At 47.0% G+C, this 22,534-nt stretch overlaps 1 protein-coding gene across 1 annotated transcript in view; it reads right to left on the reverse strand.

Annotated features, from left to right (window-relative positions):
• BTBD11 (BTB domain containing 11) overlaps positions 1-22,534 on the reverse strand; it is a 301,676-nt gene that overhangs the window by 64,188 nt on the left and 214,954 nt on the right. The window contains 1 exon segment of the mRNA XM_032647116.1: positions 3,970-4,122. Within this exon segment, the coding sequence (XP_032503007.1) occupies positions 3,970-4,122 (153 nt within the window).

Genomic DNA, 22,534 nt, shown 5'->3' on the forward strand with positions numbered 1-22,534 from the left:
GCTTACAATCTACAGCTGCATTAAATGGTGTTCCTTCGGTATAAACCCAATAGCCATGGTGAGGCTTTACTGTAGCGGAATAAAGACAAAAGCAGAGCCCCCATAGGACTGACCAAGGTCACTGTGAAAACCAATGTAGCGCTAGCATCAGACCTGGAATTCCTTGACTCTGCTTGCTCTGTCCCGGCTGGTGTCCAGGCTGCCTCCCCACCAGGAAGCCTCAGCCAGCTGGTAGGTAATTACATGTGCTAACAGTCACTGACACTCCAGCTGCCAACACCACGTCCCAAGTTCCCGCATCTGTTAGAACACCAAACTACCCACACTTTTCTAAGGCTGATTACTTAGAGAGGTATGTTTGGCTCCAAATGAGTCAGAACTAGGAGCCTGCCTGGCAACTTTGAAGATGAATGTCTGGGAGGGTAGAAAGACAAGTCCACTTGCCAAGTCCTCCATCCTACACCTCATCTGCCTCACAGTAGCTGTGTGACCTTGGACAAGTCCCATAACCGCAACTAGCCTCAGTGCTTCTATCTGTAAAATGGGATAATAAAGTCTGCCTTGCAGAATTGTTGGGGATGGCACACCATGAAGACTGTTAGTGCAAGGTAGGCGTCCAATACCAATTTGTTGGCTATCTGAATGAACAAAACTTCTTTGATCCCGTCCCCTGAAAACTGGAGACAGTAATTCCTACTTCACGTCACACTAAATGTGATTGGGAGATATATGTATAGATGTATCTGTATGTTGACCAGACTGAAAAATAGGTACTCTTTAAAAAGCAAAAACAAAAACAAACTGGCTCATTGTATCATGTACTGAATTTGGTCTAGTTGATGGAACTTGTCTTACACTTACGATTTACGAAAATTTATAATGAAACACTATATTTTAGTTTTCTCTTGGAATATGATTTCCAAATGATGAAAATTTGGCTGGAACAATCAATTCGTATAGTTTGTACACACAAATCATCATCCTGGAGACAAAAGAGTCAAGAATTGCGAGGTAAATCACTAAAAATAGCCTAGAGACTCAAGTGGAACTGACTTCCTTTGTTTCGCTGCTCTAACTGTGTGCACCTTGGCCTGCCAGGTGATCACAATCACATCCCGAATGGCAGGGCTGATGCCTCAAACTGGACAGACATTGAAATGGAAATCCTTGGTGTGACTGTCAAACGGCACATATCTGGTCACTAGACCATGTAGCAAAAGCTCTGTGTTGGGGAAAGAGCATAGAGATGACAGCAGCCCTTGGAGCTCCTGTTCAGTCTATGGAATTAGCATATGAAATAGAAGCGTCTGGAAGAAGGTTATCAGCATCCACCAAGAGGGCTGACTCTAGGTCTAGGGTGAGGACCAGAAAAGTTGGTTATATCTCTGGGTGTCTGGGTTTGATATTCGGCTCCTAACTCTGTCACTTAGTACCTGTGTGACGTTGGAAGAGTTACCTAATCTTGTTGGCCTTGATTTCTTCCTCTGTAAAATGGGGAAGCACTACCTTCCCAGATAGCAAGAGTGTTTGTTTTGAGGCTCACATGAGAAAGTGTTAAGATAAAGCAATACCGGGACTTCCCTGGTGGCGCAGTGGTTAAGAATCCCCCTGCCAGTGTAGGGTACATGGGTTTGATCTCTGGTCAGGGAAGATCCCACATGCCGCAGAGCAACTAAGTCCGTGCACCACAACTACTGAGCCCACGTGCCACAACTACTAAAGCCCACGTGCCTAGAACCTGTGCTCCGCAACAGGAGAAGCCACCGCAATGAGAAGCCTGCGCACCACAACAAAGAGCAGCCCCCGCTCACCGCAACTAGAGAAAGCCCGCGCAGCAACGAAGACCCAACACAGCCATAAATAAATAAATAAATAAATTTATTTATTTAAAAAGAAAAGATAAAGCACTACCTAGGTTTGAGCCTGCATTATTACTGCAGGGATAGTAGAGGTTTAGGGTAATGCTCACTTCCTTTTAGGCATTGTCTGTGTGGGTCCTTCACGTTCATGACCCTGCTTTGTGCTTGCACCAATCTCCGAGGGGGATGCTATTATTATGTTCAAGTTATGGGTAGGGAAAAAGGTCCAGAGAGGTTAACGAGCTTGCCCAAGGTTGCACAGCTAATTAGCCATGGTGGTGAGATTTGGACCCAGGCAACAGGACTCTGGAGCCCAGACTCCTAACCTTTAGGCTGTGGGGTTTCCTGAGAGCATGACAAACAAGAAGTGCTTTGTCGGCAAGAGTTAAGGAAGCATCTTACTTTCCCTGCCACCCAGCAGTTTCAGGTTTGCTGCAAGGAAGAGAGCTGGAGTCTGAAGGTCATCCCAGGTCGGAGCTGGGGACAGTGAGCACGGGCAGTGGGAGTGAGCCTGCAGGTAGCGTAGCCATGCCCATGAAACAGGAGGCAGGAGAGTCTGGTGGGCAGAGGATGGGCTTTGGAATACGAGCTACAAGGATCGCATCCCTGATATCTCCACCTATAAGCTGTCCCAGCAACGGCTTCCCGATCTGTTAAAATGGGAAGCTTATACTAACCTCAGGAGGCTGCCCCAGGGCTCAAAGGAGACAAGTAATGAATGCAAATCTCTTGTTGCAATTAATAACAGGCACATAGTAGGTGCTCAATAAGTGGCTGCTCCTTTGTCTCTCTCCCTGAGACCTCTTGTTATTCTAGGTGACAAGATGTAAGGGATGGTGGCATAGACAGATTCTGTCTAGACAGAAACCTGAAGAAAGTACGACTCAGTGGTTAGAACTATGGGGGCCTGGGGGTCTGGGCTGCCTGAATTCATATCCTGGCTCCACCACTTACAAGTCCTGTGACCTTGGGCATGTAACTTAACCTATCTGTGCCTCAGTTTCCTAATCTGTAAAGTGGGCATAATAATACTGCCCACTTCATACAGGTTGGAGAATATTCGATATTAATTAATCTGTGTAAAGCATTTAGAACAGTGCTCAGCTTATGGTAAGCGTTCAATAAATGCTTGCTGACGTCCATCAGGCCCCTGCATGTTCCTGGGCTGCAGGGCATCTCTGGGCCTTCAATGGGCTATACTTCATACTGCAAACCCTCTCTTTCCTTGAAGACCTCCAATCATATCCTGGAAGGGTGGACATCTCTGCAGCCTGGCCACATCACAAGCTAGATGAACTTTAGAGGAAGGACAGTGTCTCATCTGGTGGGCAATGGGGATTTGAAAATGGTGACAATGACCACCTGGACAACAGTGCAGGCAGTCAAGAAAGTACACCACATATGCACACACACCTATGTCTGTGTGTCTGTATTTTCTGCGTTTAGAACAAGGTTTTGACTCAGCTGAGCGAGTTGTTTCCTTTCTTTCACTTTGGATAAATGTGAGCCCCCCTGCAAGGGGTCTCTGAGCAGCCCGCGAATAATTCCCACCCTGATGCAGGAGAGACCTGGATGCAGGCGTGAGAGATGGTGGGAGAGTCGCTCCATCCCCGTGCAAGTGAAAAAGCACAGGCGGGCTCTGACCCAGCCAGAAATTCTACTCTGCAAGGTTTTGCTAGAAAACTACAGGAAGACAATAATTTACTTCTAATGGAGAGAAGGAGAGAGGGAAGGAGAGGGAGGGAGGGGAAGAGGGAGGGAGAGAGAGGAAGAAGGAGAATAGAAAAGAAAGAATATGAATCGAATCAAGGCACACTGATATCTTGCAATCGAAGAATCAGGAGCCTTCCCACAGAGCCTTGCTCCCGTCCTCCTCCATCCCTGCAACTCGAGGAACCTGGTCATTGTTAAGCCGGCGTCTGTCCTTTAAACCAGCGAAGCCTCGATCTCAGCGACGGCAAGGGTGCCGGCGCATACCGCCCCGGGCGCAACCAGCCCCGAGCCCCACGGGCTGCGGCCGCTCTCCCTGCACCCGGACGCGGGCTGGGTGTGCGGGGAAGGGCGCCCTCCCTGCGCCCCGCCGCCCCCGATCTCCCGCCCGCCGCCCTACCTGAGCTGGCGCGGCTCGCAGTCCACGCCGGGCAGCAGCAGCCGGGCGGCCTGGCGGACGTCGTCGCTGTCCATGGAGAAGCTGCGGCGGTGGCCGGCGTGCGCCACGGCCACCCGGATCCACTCCATCAGTGGCGGCAGCACGAGGAAGGGCCTGCGGCGGGGGAGGGAACGAGACGCGTTAGGGGGGCCGCGGTGGGAGCTGCCGGCTCAGACCCACCCCACCGCTCATCGCCGACCCCCCCCCACTTCCCTATCCCCACCCCCTTTTCCCTGGACACCCTGTCTCTCAATTCAAAGTGGGAGGACCTTTGGAGACATCCGGACCGCACTGGTGACCTCGGGGCAGGCTGTCCTGAGTCTTTGGGCCTCAGTTTCCTCATCTGCAAAACGGGGATAATGTGACTGAAAGGCCACGATGTGACTCTTCTGTGAGTGTAATCTTCCTCGGCGGTCATGTGAACATAAAGGAGATGACTCACTTAAAGCACCATGCACAGAGTCGGGTGCTTAGTATAAAATCCAATCAACTCCTGGGGTTTTTAGGACTTGGGGCTCCCCATGGTGAGGCCAATCGTAAATCGTCCTCCTACTCTCTCTTTCCACCCCTAGCTGCTCCCTGTCATCATTCTGGAGCTCTCCCAGGCCTCAGCTCTGCCCAAGCACCAAGCCGCCAGCAGGCTTTAGCGTCTGGAAACGAGGAGCCTTCCCGGAGAGACCGGGCAGCCCAGAACTGCCAGCAAAGTGCGGGGGAGGAAGGGGTGGCACTTTGGGGCCTCGGCCGCACGGCTGAAGCTTTGGGAAGTCTCCTGCTCCCACGGGCTCAAGGGATCACAGCAGTGGTGCAACTCACCGCCAGAATTCACGAGATAATGCTTAAGGCTGAGCTATAACTTTCGAAGTGTAATACATTTGTGCCATCTTCTTATTTCTTCCGGTGATTATCAAAAACTCCATCCTCACGTTAGGATTGAGGGCAGGGGAGCTTTTGGAAAATACTGATACCTGAGTCCTACCCCAGGAATTCTGATTTAATTTATCTAGGATTGGGCTGGACATTGGTAGTGTTTAAAAACATCCCCCAGGTGACCTTAACGCACATCAGAATTCTCCGGAGGGCTTGTTAAAATGCAGATTGCTGGGCTCCACCCCCAGAGGGTCTGATTCAGTAGATCAGGGGAGGTGGCCAAGAATCTGCCCTTCTAATGAGTTCTGGGGCCATGCTGATGCTGCCGGGCTGGAGGGGCAAACTCGAAGAACTTCTGCTCTAAGGTATGGTATAGGGCCTGAGAATCACCTGATCTTGAGTGTGTGTGTGTGTGTGTGTGTGAGACTGAGTGTGTGAGTGTGTGTGTGTGAGTGTGTGTGTGTGGTGGGGGATGCAGATTCCCTGGCCTTATCTCCAGTGATGCTGATTGCATAGGGTCCAGGAATATAATTTTAATAAGCAGCCCATATGATACTGATTTAGGTAGACCAAGGGCCACACTTTGAGAAACGCATGGTGTAGATCAAACAGGTGTCCTACCATTCAACATGGTTATGACCAGGGTGAGGCACATGGGGCGCCTGGGTGCAAAATTTAAGAGGGTCAGATCAAGTAAATATGTTCTAGCAGCCCACTTGCCTTACCCTAGCCCCGATGGTGCCATTCAGTCCAGCATGGCTGCCACGGGAGGGAGAAAAGGTTGGTAAATAAAGGGTTTATTTACCCAAGGCAGCAACCCCCTCACAGTATGTAGATGTCACGAGCTTCCCCCCCCCCCCCCCCCCCCCCCCGCCGCCGTTTTGGTGGCAGGTTCCAGTTTTCTTAGAAAGCAACCTATTTATCCAATGTTAAGATTAAACAGCTTTTACATTCATCTCAGTTAATCCCATTCGTGATCTCATCTAAATGCTTAGGACCAATCTACAAGCTAGTTATCCATTTTCTAGATCGGGAGAATGAAGTTTATTGAGGTTAAGTAACATGCCCTGGATCACAAGGTTAGCAAGTACGAGAGCTGGGAGTCAGACCCAAGACATTTGACTACATAGCCTATGTGCTATAACCCCATGTGGTTCCCATCCACGTTCTCTTGTCCAACTTCCTTCCCAGCACCAGGGGAAGCTGATCTTGTCTTGGACCTTTGATGGCATGCCATTTTCATTCCTGCTTTTGCAGCTCAAAACCCTGTCTGTAAGGCCTCCAGCCCTTTAAAAAGCCACACCCCACTTAACCTTCAAACCACAGTTCGAATCCCACCTCTCCCTAAACATTTCTCCTGAAGACTCCTCCCAGCATGGACCCCTCCCATGGTAGCCCTCACCCCAGTGGCCTTACCCATCAGCCTTGCAGATTCCGCATTACAATGTAAGCTCCATGGGGCAGGGACCTGGAACTGCTGGGTTCACCAATCCAGCCCCATCCCTACTCCCAGGGCAGAGCCTGGCAGGCTGTGAGCACTTAATAAATAATGTGTTCATGAAATGGACTAAGATTTATCAATTCCTTACTGGGTGAAACAGATAAAATCAAGCTTCTGGACCCATGGACCTGTGGGGCAGGCTCCCAGGGAATTTCTGCCCAGATCAGCCTGTTGCTTAGGCTGTCGTCCTCATTCTCTCAGCCTCTCCATCACCTAAACCTAATCAGGCGCTCAATAAACACACTGACTTGAAATTGAATTGGATTCTACAGTCTCAGGTGAGCAGGACTTATTTTGGTCACCATGTCTCCATCGCTGCTAAAACCAGCCCCGGGTACTCAGAGAATGCCCCTCTGGGTTGTATTTTCAGAGGCAGCACCCCCAAGCCCTGGTCTGCCTTTCCTTTGCTCAGTGCCCCCCAAAGCATAGCCCACAACTCCCGGCCCCGGGGGGCGCTGCGTCTCTAGCACAGACTGCCCTTCAGCGGTTGCCTTTCATGTTAGATGCTGAGGCCCAGGGCACACAGCCAACTTCTGATGAATACCAAAGAGGAGAAAAAGAGGCTCTAGTGCCTTCAAAATAACACCTTTACCAAGACAGCCGGCGAGCACCAGAGTAAGAAACCTTGAATCCCAGGATTCCGGCCTCTTCTGGAATTTTCTATGTACCTATTTTTCCCTTTCATCATTGCCTTCTTTTTGTCACTCTGACCTCAATAGTTCATAAGCTCATGAATTCTTTGCCAGCAACTCATCTAAAAATCTTCTTATCTTGGCTACTCAGAAGGAAAGAAAAATAGTATTATTTGTGATGTTTCTTTTGGAGGAGCTGGAGATGGGAAAGAATGCTAGGGTCTTGAGTTAAGGAGAGGGTGGAGAATACTGTATTCTCCTGATATATTTTTTAAGACAACAATGTTCCACTGGCTACAGACTTTGTTCTGAAGTTGTCTGTAGTAACTAAAACCTAGAGGAAGCCCAAGAAGCTCATGGCTTAGTGAAGTAGATTCAACCTCAGAATCTTGCAGGGTCAAGGGTTGGGGGAGGTTAGGAAGGGTGTGTGTGTGTGTGAAAATTGCCAAGGCCTCAATTTGACCACCAGAGTTTTGGTTCAACAGGTCTGGGATGGGGCCTGGGCATCTGTATTCTAAATAAGCGCCTCTGGAAATTTGGGAGCAAGCCAGGTTTAATAACCCCTGAGCAGGTGGCCTGAGGTGAACAGAGGGGAGACACGGTCCATTCAACAGGCCAGTGGCCATTAAAACTGTTGCTATGGTCTTAAAAAACTAAAAATAGAGTTACCGTATGATACAGCGATCCCACTCCTGGGCATATATCTGGAGAAAACTATAATTCGAAAAGATACATGCACCCCAATGTTCACAGCAGCATTATTTATGATAGTCAAGACATGAAAACAAGCTAAATGTCCACTGACAGATGAATGGATAAAGAAGATGTGGTACATATACACAATGGAATACTACTCAGCCATAGAAAGAATGAAATATTGCAATTTGCAGCAACATGGATGGACCTAGAGATTATCATACTGAATGAAATAAGTCAAAGACAAATATCATATGATATCACTTATATGTGAAACCTAAAAAAAGATACAAATGAACTTACTTATAAAACAGAAATAGACCAACAGACATAGCAAACAAACATGATTACCAAAGGGGAAAGGGGGGAAGGGATAAATTAGGGGTTTAGGATTAGAATTACACACTGCTATATATAAAACAGATAACCAACAAGGTCCTACTGTATAGCCCAGGGACCTCTACTCAGTATCTTGTAGTAGCCTGTAGTAGGGAGGGAATCTGAAAAAGAATTACTTGGCTGTGAGCCTGGGACTGGTACAACATTGTAAATCAACTATATTTCAATAAAAAATTAAAAAGAAGTAAACCCTAAAAAAAATTGTCGCTAAGGCTTTTGAAGAGAAGGTTTGTAGGAGTGGGACCAGAGGGTCTAGGAGGGAAAAGAAAGCCTAGATGGGTTTCTTGCAGCGTCAAGAGAACAAGTCGGCTCAGGAAGGTTGTTGGGCCCAGATTCAAGGACATACATGGGTGGGGCCTTTCTGAAATGCTGAAGAGAGCGCTGGTGATGAGGGTGACCACCCAGAGTGGAAAGGGAGTCTCGCGGGGGAGGGGCTGGGTGCTAAAGAGGATGGTGGGGTATGTGCGAGAGCCTGGTTTGTTCAGGATTCTGAGGAACTGAACTCTAGTCCTGAATCTGCCAAGAGCTCACAGCAGGACCCTGGTTCTGGTCTGTCAAGTTCTGGCTCTCATATGTAAAGTGGGCGGGTTTGGATCTGAGGGTCTATTTCAGGGGTTGGCAAACCTTTTCTGTAAAGGGCCAGGTAGTACATAGGCTTTATGGGCCATACAATTTCTGTTGCAACTACTCAACTCTGCTTTCGCAGTAAGTAAGCAACCACAGAAAATACATACATGACAGAGCTGGCTGTGTTCCAAGAAAACTTTATTCACGAAATCAGATGGTGGGTCACAGTTGGCCAACCCTGGGTCTGTTTGATTCCTTCCTACTCTGAAATTCTTTGATTCTATCAAAATAGTCAGCTGCCTGGGGACTTAGGGTGAGTCTAGTGTGCAGATCAGGGAAAATGGGAAGAAGCACATGAAGGTCCTAGTGATGGGCACAGAAAGCTTTGGAGAGATTAGAAAATAGGACCCTTCCAAAAAGAGGTCATGGTTGGATCTGGGGAATATTGAGCCACAGGCATACTCAGAGGCAGAACCTTCAAGGATAAAACCCAAACCTGGCCATGGGTGTGTAACTGATAAAATGTCATCTATTAATAGCATTTTTTCATCCAACAATCCTTTAGGGAGCACCCATATTGCAGGTATGCTTCCAGGAGCTGGAGATGGAGTGGAGAACAGGATGCATCCATGTTCTCATAGAGCTAACAGTCTAACAGGGAGACAGATAAGAAACCCATAAACTAACAAGTAATAAAGCAATTACAAACTGTGATCAGTGCCAGGGTGCTGGGATAGAGAATACACAGGGTTGACATAGATTGGTGGGAAGCCCTCTCTGAGGAGGTGACAAAACCTTGAATATGTGAAGGAATTGGCCATACGTGAATGTGTGTGTATAAAGATGGATGTTCTAGGTGGCAGTAACAGACTGTGCAAAGGCCCTGAGGCAGAAAAGACCTTTACAGCTCAACCAAGGGCTTTCATACACATCATGTCCTAGTTGGCCCTCCAGGACAGATGGGGCAGCCAGGACATGTGTGAGGAAGGATCACTGTGGTTGGCTGGATAATGGCCCCCAAAGATATCCGGTCAGTTCCCTATGAATACCGATAGCAAAAGAAAGTCTGCAGATGTGGCCCAGCTAAGGATCTTGAGAAGATTAGCCTGGATTATCCAGGTAGGCCCTAAATGCAATCACAAGGGTCCTTATAAGAGGGAAACAGAAGGAGATTCAACACAGGTGATATGGAAGCAAGATGCTCTGCTGCTGGGTTGAGGATGAAAGAAGGGGCCACAAGCCAAGGAATGCAAGGGATGCAGATTTAGAAGCTGGAAAAGATGAGGAAATGGATTCTTCCCTCAGAACCTCCAGAAGAAAACAGCCTTGCTGACACCTTGATTTTGGCCTGGTGAAACTGACTTTGGACTACTGACCTCTAGAACTGTATGAGAATAAATGTGTGTTGTTTTAACCCACCAAGTCTGTGGCCATTTGTCACAGCAGCCACAGGAGACTCAGCCAGGGTATTGACAGGGTCGCTGCAGGTGAGGTTGGAGACATGGGGGTGGAGAATGTGAATCAAGTGTTAAAGCTGGGAATGAGGGCATTCACAGGGCTCTGGAATTCATCTCGGATGCCTACACTGCCTTGTTCCTGAGGTCCAAGCATTACTTGTTGATATGGGCTGAACTGTGTCCACCCCAAATTCATATGTTGAAGCCCTAACCCCCAGAACCTCAGAATGTAACTGTATTAAAATGAGGCCATTAGGGTGGGCCCTAATTCAGTGTGACTGGTGTCCTTATAAGAAGGGAGACTGGGACACACAAAGAGACACAGAGGGGCAGCCATGTAAAAGATGCAGCAAGAGGGCAGCAGTCTGTAAGCCAAGGAGAGAGGCCTCAGAAAACACCAAACTCGCTGACACTTGGATCTTGGACTTCCAGCCTCCAGCACTGTGAGAAAATAAAGTTCTTTTGTACAAGCCGCCTTTTTTATTATGGAAGCCCCAGCAGACTAATATGCCTGTGGCTTGACTTACATTTTGCCCTGCCCTTGAGGTTTTAGTCTGCGGTAGAGGAGCTTCTATTGGAAGCTCACACTCTTTAGAGTGTGATGGTTTTCTGTTCATTTCCTAGGGACAATAGTGGATAAGTTAAAGCCATTTGAAAGCTGTCCCATGCAGAAGTCAGAAGTTTGGGCTTTGGAGACAGGCTGACTAAGAGCTGGATTCCAGCTCCACCTTCAAGCTGCATGACCTTGAACAAAGGACAGTTGTCCCTTGGTATCCATGGGGAATTGGTTCCAGGACCTCCACAGGTACGAGAATGCTCGAGTCCCTTACGTAAAATGGCATGGTACAGTTGGTGCTCTGTATTCGCAGGTTCTGCGTCTGCAGATTCAACCAACTGTGGACGTGGACCCCACGGATATGGAGGATGACTGTATTCCGATGGTCATGCCTCACTTCTCTCACCGGGAAAATGGGGATAATAACAGTACCTATGTCAGAGGGTGTGGCTGACACAGTACCTATGTCAGAGGGTGTGTAATGGCCCTCCAAAATGTCCACATCCTAATCCCCAGAAACTGTCAATGTTACCTGATGAAATAGAGTTTGCACATGTGATTATGTTAAGGATTTTGAGTAGGGAAGACCGTCCTGAATTATCCGGGTGGGCCCCAAATGAAATCACAAGCCAAGTTAGAAGAGGGAGGCAAGAAGGTCAAAGGAGGGAGTAGATGTGACAACAGAAGCAAGTTGGACTAATGCAGGAAAGGAGCCAGGAGCCACGGCACACAGGTGGCCTCCAGACGCTGGAAAAGGCAAGGAAGTAGATTCTCCCCCGGAGCCTCCAGAAGGAACCAGCCCTGCCGACACTTTAACTTTAGCCTAGTGAAACTGATTTCATACTTGTGACCCCCAGACTGTAAGATACTCAGTTTGTGTTGTTTTGAGCCTGCACGTTTGTGGCAGATTTTTTCTTTTTAATTAAAAATTAAAAAAAAAATCTTTTTAAGTCTTCATTGAATTTGTTACCATATTGCTTCTGTTTTATGTTTTGGTTTTTTGGCCGCGAGGCATGTGGGATCTTAGCTCCCCGACCAGGGATTGAACCCGTACCCTCTGCATTAGAAGGTGAAGTCTTAACCGCTGGACCACCAGGGAAGTCCCTGTGGCAGTTTTTTTTTTTTTTTTTTTTTTTTTTTTTTTTGTGGGACGCGGACCTCTCACCGCTGCGGCCCCTGCCGTTGCGGAGCACAGGCTCCGGACACGCAGGCCCAGTGGCCATGGCTCACGGGCCCAGCCGCTCCGCGGCACGTGGGATCCTCCCAGACCGGGGCACGAACCCATGTCCCCTGCATTGGCAGGCGGACTCTCAACCACTGCGCCACCAGGGAAGCCCCCCTGTGGCAGTTTTTTACAGCAGCCATGGGAAACTAACACAGAGGGTTATTGTAAGAACTGGATGGGATGAGGTACATGTAGCCTGGTGCCTGGTACCAGGAAAGTGCTCATAAGCGGTAGCTGTCATCATCATCATCATCACCAACGTTTTTAGCATCAGTCAACCTTCTCTCTGCCAGATGGAAGAAAAGGCCTTGCTACACAGAGCAACGCTTCCGTCTTCTCTTTTCAAATCAAAGCAAATCTCTGCAGTTGCCATGCTTTTCCTTTATAAATTGTGTGGCTCCGACTTTTCATGTTTGTTATTTGTTGAGTCTTTCTTTGGCTGGAGAGGAATTTAGATATTTGACTGTGGTTTGGGAGGCTCACAATTTCAGAGAAACAGGGAGTGAAGGACGAGCAGCAGCATTGGTAGTAGACAATATCCAGTGCTGGTTTCTATAGCAATATTCACTGTAATCTCACTGTAGTTGTGATAACAAAGCTAGGAAGATGATGGCAGAGGTCAGAGGTGGCCATGGCTGGTTACTATAGTGACAGCCCAACTGTGCAAAGTATGGTGGGCTTGCCTGAGGGGGTGGTTCATGCAGACAGCCCGGAGTAGGAGGCGGCAATGGTGTGGGCTAGGTCAGTGCTTCCCGAATATTAATGTGCGTACAAATAGTCTGGAACCTTTTTAAAATGCAGATTCTGATTGAGTGGGTCTGGGGAAGGGCCCGAGACTCCGCATTTCTATCAAACTCCCTGGCAATGATGCAGCTGCCAATCTATTGACCACATTTAAATAACGAGGCCCTAGGAAGTATTATGACTCAAGCCAGAAACCAGGGACGGTGAATTTGGTTATCATGTTTAAGGGGGAGAAGGTGAGGCAAGGAGGGAGAGAGCTGCAAGAGGGGAGAGAGGCCCAGGAGACAACAGAAGGGAAGAAGGAGCTTGTTTGTACCTGGACCTCCTGATTAAACCTGGGGGCTCTGTCGGATTGGCTGAACCTAGGTCACAAGACTGCACCAAGCTGTAGGGGAGGCTGGGAGAACAGGTGTTTGGTGATTTCGGCTTTTAGTGGGGGAGGTGGGTTCTGCCTCCCACCAGGATTCTCCTTTAGTTTTCCAGTAATCTTATGAAACATCATATCCCATTCTTAGGGAGTTTGTTATGAACTAAGCTCCCATCCCATTGTCTGATAGGTGTTTTGTATTCATGACAGTGTTTAGCATCATCCCGGGAATGTAAATGCTTAAAAAATACACTTTGTGATAGTTGATTTTATGTGTCAACTTGGTTAGGCCACAGCTACCCAGAGATATGGTCAAACATATATTACCCAGATATGTAGTCCGGATGTTGCTGGGTGTTGAAAGTATTTTTTAGATGTGATTAACAATTAAATCAGTGGACTTTGAGTAAAGCAATTTGTCCTCCATAAGGTGGGTAGGGCTCATCCAATCAATTAGAGGCCTGAAGAGAAAAAAAGACTGGTCTCCTCCGAAAAACAGGGAAACTCCCAGCTCACTGCCTTCAGATCTGAGCTGCAACGTTGACTCTTTCCTGGATCATACACACAACCTAGTGGTTCTGTTTCTCTGGAAAACCCTACCTAATACAAACCTGCAACTGGTGCCACAGGACTTAATTATTTGCAGTGATGCAGCCTCCTCTTTCTACGATGATCCCCCCCCCTTCCGCATCATGCACAATTGGCAGGGGCAGGGAGGGAGCTTGGGGGCCAGATCACACAGAGGACCGCTTCCCGGTTTCCCAAGTGTGCAGACACATCCCTTGGGAACTGAGACAAAGGCATCATGGGTAGGGTATGGTCAATGCTTTTAGGGAAGGGTAAGCCATGCTATACCAAAGGACAAGTCCCTTGCTGTGTGGAAGTCCACCCCACCAACGGGTGATTATATAAATCCCCTGAAATGGGACAAGTGCCAAGGGGTACTGGTGAAGAGGTGACTTCCCCTAATAGTGCCAGCAGGTGCGTGTGACTGACCACCCAGCCTTCTTTGGCTTTCCTGTCACACATTCTGAAGAAGGTGATTTAGAGGGCTGCGGGGTCCATGAATGGAGCACGGAGGCGCAAGCAGAGCAAAAATGATATACAAATAGTAACAGTGTCCTCGCTGAGGACAAACAGCTGCACATCCCCCAGTCTTCATCTTCCCTCCCACCCTGGAGAGGAAGGTCTCCTCCTCCACACACCCCGCCCCCGCTTCCCTGGGCACTGGCCCCATCACTGCTCTCCCGGCGGTCCCATAACTCAACCTCCACTTCCTCTCTGGACTTTCCCATCAGCATTTAAACACGCAACATGCTCCCGTCTCTCACAATTTGAATAGGAGAGGAGAAAAACTGATGGAGAGTAAGAATTCACAGTCCTCCAGGAATTTCAGTCTAGGTACTCCATCTAGTTTTCAATCTTCAGCAGGGGGAGCTCAGAATCACCCGGGGGGGCTTCCCTGGTGGCGCAGTGGTTGAGAGTCCGACTGCCGATGCAGGGGACACGGGTTCGTGCCCCAGTCCGGGAAGATCCCATACGCCGCGGAGCGGCTGGGCCCGTGAGCCATGGCCACTAAGCCTGCGCGTCCAGAGCCTGTGCTCCGCAACAGGAGAGGCCACAACAGTGAGAGGCCCGCGTACCGCAAAAAAAAACCCCAAAAAACAAACAACAACAACAAATCACCCGGGGAACTGGTTGAAATGCAGGGTCCTGAGTTCCTGCCATTTGCTGGGTGTGTTAGTTTCCTGTCGCTGCTGTAACAAACTACCGCAAACGTGGTGGCTTAAAACAACAGACATGTATTCTCACAGAGTGCTGGAGGCCAGAAGTCCAAAATCAAGGTGTCCCCAGGGCTGTGCTCTCTCCAGAGGATCTAGGGGAGAGCCCATTCCTTGCCTCTTCCAGCTTTCGGTGGTTGCTAGCATTCCTTAGCTTGTGGCTACATTAATCTCTGCCTCTGTGTTTATATCGCTTCTTCCTTTGTCTGTGTGTGTCAAATCTCCCTTTTCTTATAAGGACACTTGTGATTGGATTTAGGGCCTACCCAGATAATGCAGGATAATCTCCCAGTGTCAAGACCCTTGCCTGAATTGCATCTGCGAAGACCCTTTTTCTTTATAAAATAACATCTGTTGGTTGCAGGAGATTAGGACCTGTTTTCTTTGGGGGCCACTCTTCGGTCTACTAACACTTGGCATCTATCTGCATCTAGTCCATTCTCTGCAGGGGTTTCTGGTGACTACCTGAGGCCGAGACTCTCAGGTCTAGAGAATGCCAGCTCTGAGCTGAGGGATGCTTGACAAGCCCGAAGTCCCTCCTCACACATCATGCAGGGCCCAGAGACCAGCCTGCACCTCTCCTCTCTAGGCTGCTGGCTACAGCACAGCCGAGCCTGGCTTAGGGGTGCAGAGGCCTCTGTGGTGGGAACCTGATCTCAAGTGCGTAGAATGATGATGGGGCCTAGAGGGGATATAACTGGCCCTGGGAGGGAAGCCGTGGCTTCAGAAGTGGGGAAGCCATAGGCTCTGTTGGACGCTGCCGCAGAACCTTCCTCGCAGCCTTGGGTACAAAAGATAAACATCCGGGAGGTGGCAAAGGCCGCACAGCTTCATATCCTAGTAGCAGAGGCTCAAGAAACCTAAAAAGGCAGGGCCTGGCCGCATCAAAGCCGAGAGGCAAAAGCCAGAGATGGGCTCCCGGGGTCATCTGAGCCTGCCCCTGCCTTCAAGAGGATTATTATAAAAGTCTCCAAAAGGCAGCACACGGCCTAACAAAGAAACCCACTGCACCTTTGAATCTAATGCTGGTGTGGTGGAACGGACACACAGCCTGAAGACAGAAGGCCCTACATTTGAGCCCAGGCTCCATCACTTGCTGTGGGACCTTGGGCAAGTTACTGAACTTCTCTGTGCCCCAGTTTCCTCATACATAAAATGGGAGAAATAGTAAGGCTACCCAACAGGGTTGTTGGGCATATTAAATGAGAGCATCCCTGTAAGGTGCTGAGCACGTAGTAAATGCTCAACAAAGGGAGCTATTATTGAGGGCTCATTACATGCTAGGCATGGTTCTGAGCGGTTTTCTTTCATTGGTTCATTAGATAATGACTAGAACCATAAAGTAGGTACCGTTATGGTCTTCATTCTACAGATAATGAAAGGAAGCACAGAGAGGTTATGTAGCATGCCTAAGGGCAAGCAGTTATAAGCAGCAGTACTGGGATACACATGCAGGCAGGTGGACACAGCCCTGGGGCTAGTAACCACGTCATTTCCAGGCAGAGGCTACAGTGTACCCAGGCTGGGTGTGGCTGGAGCTGAGATGGAGGGGAGATAGTGGTAGAGGGAGGTAGGAGGTAGGACAGGTAGGAGGCAACACTGGAGAGAGACAGGAGAAGAACCACACAGGGCTTTGTAACTCCTGCGATAAAACTGTAAACTCCTAATACTTTAATTTTCCCTGAGAATTGCAGTTGAAAAACACAAAATCAGAAAAACATTTGAAAAGAAACATCAAAAATGGGTTGACAAAAATACCTCTGAGAATGCAAAACAAAAGGTTCACTACAACTGTTTGTTTAGAAAGTTAGTGGAGAATTTTTTATACTCTGGCTGAGACTGCTTGGGTCCCTTTATATGTGTTCTCTTCTTCCTTACTAATAAAACCCCCAATCTTCAGTCCTGTAAGCAGGACTACCCAGCTTACATTTTTCAGCCTCCCTTGCAGCCAGGAGACTGGTTCTTACAAAGATATAAGCAGAAGTTTCTTGTGAGACTCTTAGGAAAGTCCCTAAATAGAGGAGGCCCAATTTTCTCTGGTCTTTTTCCATTCTGCTGACGAGAATGTAGACATAATCACTGGTGCTCAAGCAGCCAAACTGAACCATGAGGTGGAAACCACATGTGATGACAGCAGAGCAAAAGGATAGTAGAAGGATGATTGGTTAAGTGGCCATACCTGCCCTGGATTCTTAATTCCAGACTTAGTTTATACGAGAAATAAGCTTCTATCTTCTGTAAACACCTGCTGTTTGAGTTTTCTGTCACTGATAGCTAAATCTAATTCTAAGTGACACTCATATCAGTTCCCATAACATTTACATTAAATCTCTATTTTTCCTTTATTGTGTCACCATGGATTTGAGTTTCTCTCTGTTTAGCAAAAAAAGACAGAAACATTTCTTTTCAGTAGTTATCTTCTAAAGACTACAAATTTTAACCTTGAGATTGTGTTTGTTCCCAGAAACTACATTTATTAAAATATTTGTTATAGTGAATTGTTTGTTCATTTAAAGGTGTAAACGATGTCATAGGAAGTTGATTTTGTTCATCAACCTTGTGAAATTTTCCTGACAATGGTGTTGAGCTTGTCAAAATTAACCTAAAAAAATCACAATATAGATACTCTTGGAGACAGAAACATATCTCAAAGTCTTTATGCTTGCAAAAGTTCTCTTGTAAGGAATTAAAATTAAAAAGCTATTTAAAAATAGCTAGCTTATGTTAGCTATTTTCCTCAACTTTATTGAGATAGAGTTGACATACACCAGAGTGTAAGTGTTAAGTGTACAGTGTGATGCTTTGATACACATATTTTATGACTACCACAGTAGGTTTAGTTAACACCTCCATCACCTCACATAATTACCATTTTGTTTTGGTGGTGAGAACATTTAAAATCTACTCTCTTAGCAATTTTCCAGTATATAATACAATATTGCTAGCTATAGTCACCAAGCTGTACATTAGATCCTGAGAATTTATTCCTCTTATAACTGGAAGTTTGTATCCTTTGACCAACATCTCCCCAATTCCCCCACCCCCAGCCCCTGGCAACCACCATTCCACTCTCTGTTTCTCTGAGTTCAGCTTTTTTAGATTCCACTTATAAGTGAGATCATACAGGATTTGTCTTTCTGACTTATTCCACTTAGCATAATGCTCTCAGGGTCCATCCACGTTGTCACAAATGGCAGGATTTTCTTTCTTTTTCTCTTGGCTGAATAATATTCCATTAACAGATCAATGAAAACACCATGCAGAATGTCTTCCTTCACACACAAAAAGAGGAGGTAAAGTGAGGCTGGGCATAGTCTAGAGGCTCCCCTACATGCCCTTGGTGTCTTTGCCACTGGGCTGTGGCTTTGAGGAAATGATATTCTAGTTCTCTTGTAATAAACCCCTTGAACTCACATTCCCCTGCATTTGGCAGTCTGACAGGATGGATTAAATTCATACTCCAGCACTGATCAATCAGAACCTTACTTATCAAAACACAGACTTAAGACAGCTGGTTCCCCGGGCCTCCATGGAATGACTCATGCATTGAGTTAGAAGCATGTTTTGGAGCGGGCTCTGCCGCTAACTAGCCATGTGACTTGTGTGTCTTGAGGCTCTGTGGGCCTCCAGTATACTCACAGTAGAGTTAAGAGACCAGAGAACCCTCCCTTCTAGCGTAGAATAATAGTATAATATTTTGAAATAAAGAAAGAAATAACATACTGCCACGAGGAAGTTGGGGGGGAAAAAGCCATGAAGGGAGTTTCCAATAGAACTTTCTGCTATGATGGAAATGTTCTGAATCTGTGCTGTCTAATACAACGGCCACAAGCCATTGTGGCTACTGAACCCCTGAAATGTGGCTGGTGCCACTGAGTAGCTAAATTCTAATTTTATTCAGTTTTCATTAATTTAACTTTAAATAGCCACATGTGGTTAGCAGCCTCCTTACTGGATGGTGCAGTTGTAAGGAATGTCCTTCAGGTCACTATAGTTCCAGACAGGAATCCTGGTGGAAGTGGAAAAAGGGCTACGGTAGATATTAGGTAACCTAATATTTGACTCCGTTTTCTTTCCATTGTCATGATCTACATCATCACCGTTGTTATCAGGATTTTATAGCATCTACTCAGGTGCTTACAATGTTTCAGGCTCTGTGCAGAAAGCTTAAATGTATATTATTTCATTTAATTATAGTAACAACTTTGGAAGTTATTATTATTATCATCCCTATTTACAGATCAGCAAACTGAGGCTTTGCAAGACTCAGTAACTATAGGATACCACAGGTATTGGTGCAGGCCTGGGATTTGATCCCAAGTCTGCCAGAATCCAAAGTCCACATGCTTAGCCATTCTTATATGGCTTCTCCAAAGACCAGTGTGCCACTGGCTGAGTCATGGGACCTTGAGAAGCTTCAGTTCCTCGTCTGTGGAGGAGGAAACTGAGCCATATGAACTCTAAGATCCACTCACACAGGAAAAAGTCATGATTCCTAAACTCCACCCCCACCCCTCACCCAGGGGGCCACTTTTATATATAATGAATGCTATTGTTTACAGATGTGACTATGTGACTCCAAAAGTACCTGACTGCTCTCAGCACAGTTCAATGATTTCCCTCAGTGTGACCCTGGACTTGGTTATACATTGTTTTTAAAAACTCCCCAGGTGGTTCAGATCACCAGAATGATCTAAGAGTCCTAGTCCTGGACTGAACTTGCTAAAGTCAGAAAAGATCCTTTTTAAATAAGATAATGAGAGCTTTATAATGCATGTTTCTCTTTTTGCCTTGGAGGCCAGGAAACTCAAAGCTAAATTTTGTGTTCAATTGCAACAGTAAACCTTAGGAGAGATTTTTCTGGTACAGTGGTCTTCCTTAGTGTTAATGACATGTTTTTGTATTGTTATCCTTGTTTTGTGGTTCTGTTTTATCTAACTCATAATGTGACTCTAGTTCTAACCTTCTTCAGAGTTAGATTCATTATAAGTGATGAGTGGATAAACATCATCTGTCTCAGATTGTGACAAAGCCCCAAGATTAACTGGGATAATAAAATAAAAAAGAGAATGTCACCATGTAGAATGAGGGGGAGTCCTCTGAAAATGTGGGGGATAGAAATGGGATAGAACTGCCCAGCAAAAGGAAAAATAAAAAAGGAACATGGAGAAAGGAAGGAAAGAAAAGAGAAATCCCCAGAGAGCCTAAAAAATCAAGGAAGAGGGACTTTCATGGTTGTCCAGTGTGTAAGACTCTGTGCTCCCAATGCAGAGGGCCCGGGTTCGACCCCTGATTAGGGAACTAGATCCCGCATGCATGCTGCAACTAAGTGTCTGCATGCTGCAACTGAGGAGTGCACATGCCACAACTGAGAGTCCGCATGTCACAGCTAAGACCTGGCGCAGCCTAAATAGATAGATAGATAAATAAATAAATAAATAAAATACAGCTGCAAAATGTATATTTAAAAAAAAAAATCAAGGAAGAGACTAGAGGAGGAAGGGAGGCAGTTTTGCTGCCTACACAAAACAACCATTTGGCCATTTAGCAGATTTATGGACTCTCCATATGCGTGAGAAGAAAACATATGCATAATTTACTTCTTGGATTAAATGTTACCAATTTTACATTTCACTGAATCTGGAAGTGAAGATGACAGAAACCAGGAAGGAAGCTTGTGATTTTAATTAAAGGAAAACCAAAAGGGCTATTTATTAAGCTGGACTTTGGTGCTATCTAGGAAAGGATTCCTTGTCTAGGTCAGTACTCCAGGGCGACCCTCTCCATCTACACAGGCAAAATATTCAGGGCTGATTATCTGATGAGATGGAAAGGGGTCTGGGTGTGTCCCCTACCCACATACCATGACCTGTCCAATCCTCTTGGGAGAATTCCTGCAGCCTCTCTCGCCCCATCATCGAGTGAAGGGGTCATGTTCTGGGGGCCAGCCCCGAGGGAGGGAGAGTAACCAAAGCAAATCCTAACCAGGGATGAGTCCAGGCTGGGGAGGGGAGGCCTGGCCAAGTCAGGAGTAGCACTTCTCTGAGATGGAGGGATGGGCTGGCAAAGAGGTTGGGGGGTGGGGTGAGGGGGCGGGTATGGGGGTGTGTGTGTGTGTGTGTCCATATTTGTCTGGGGTGCGGTTCTGAATGGAAGCTGGGTGCATGGTGAGTGGATAAGGCAAAGTTGCCACCTAACCCTTAGATTCCTCTCTCACCTAAAGACTGAGGATAATGTCCATTGGTCCTTCTTTACAGGGTCACTGAGAAGATGAGGTAACAGGTACAGAAATACTGTTATATGAAAGGTTTACATTCAGGTGTCTTCATGTACACCAGGCATCTAACACATCTAGTCTAAGTTGCTGCCTACTTAAACAACAGATGAAGAAAAACACAAAGAGGAAGGTAGTTCTGCTAACCAGAGCCTCATCTTGTCAGGGTTTTCCAGCTACAACTGTAGCAATGCTACAAACCACCTAGCGGGAGCTCCTGTACACATGCTCGGCACATAGGCTGGGTTCTCCTGGCTTTTCCTATCAGTTCCTCACACCTGTTCTCATTCTGCTTCCAGATTTCCAGCCTCTCCGTCTTGCTGTATTCCTCTTCGCCTATCACTGGGACACCTCCAAGTTGAAGCTTTGCTTTACCCAAATGTGATTATAAACATCGGTCTCATGCCTTCCACCTTTCTAGGTACATCCCCCCTCCTGCGTCCTCCCGGGATAGAGATCTTCTTTCCCAGACACAGCTCCTGCACTGGGCTTGCCTCAGTGCTACCAGCAGGAACCAGGCCCATGAAATGGGCCAAACATGAATTACTTGTCTTCTGGAATAGCCAGACGGCAGGCCAAAGTCAAGCATACATTATCACAATGCTTGGGTATTGACTCCACTGTCCAAACCACTAGAGTGGGGAGTGCCGGACTTCATTAACCATGCTTATTCACCTTAAGTTTTCCCCTTCTGTGATACCCAGGACAGGGGATTCAAAGGAACCGGTGCTAAAAAAAAGTTTGTCAAGTTAAACTGATAGCTTTTTCTAAGGGTGCAGGTGTCAGACAGCTGTGAGTTTTGATCCTGGTGCTGTCACTTACCTGGATCAGTGACCAAATTTCAGCAAGTCACATGGCCAACGAGCCCCAGGGTCCAATTGGGAAATGGGGAAATTCACATCCTGCAGGCTTGCCCAGGCACACAGAAGGTCCTCGGTAAATTACAACTGTTTTTGAATGGTGAAAAGTTGCATCTGGGTTAGAAATTGGACTGGTTGGCTCTGAAAGCCCCAAGGAGCAAAAGAAGGAGTGGTGGTGGTAGCTCCAGGGAGCAGATCTCGGCTCACTTAAGTAAGACCTCAGAGGAGTCTCAGCTCTCTAGAGCTGGGATGGGAAGAAAGCCTCAAGGGCTGGTGCCTGGGTTGGGCAGTCCCTTGGGGAGGACCTTAGGAAGGGGATTTAAACATCGAATGGGCGGTTAGACTAGATGACTTTTTGGAGTCCCTCCCCACCCTAAGAGTCTAACACTCCACATTTAACTGATTGGCCACTGATACAAGACTCTTCCTAGGATCGGATCATTGCATTATGTTCATAATAATTTCCGGGTTCTGGTTTTTCTCTTCAATCTTTTCACATTGCTGCCATGATGAATGTGCTAACCGGTAAATGTGGTCATCTGATAAAAGTATAAATTCCTCAGCCTGCGCATATGTTAACTGGCCTCAACCCACATCTTC

This window comes from Phocoena sinus, chromosome 10, assembly GCF_008692025.1.
Source record: "Phocoena sinus isolate mPhoSin1 chromosome 10, mPhoSin1.pri, whole genome shotgun sequence".
Lineage (NCBI taxonomy): Eukaryota > Metazoa > Chordata > Mammalia > Artiodactyla > Phocoenidae > Phocoena > Phocoena sinus.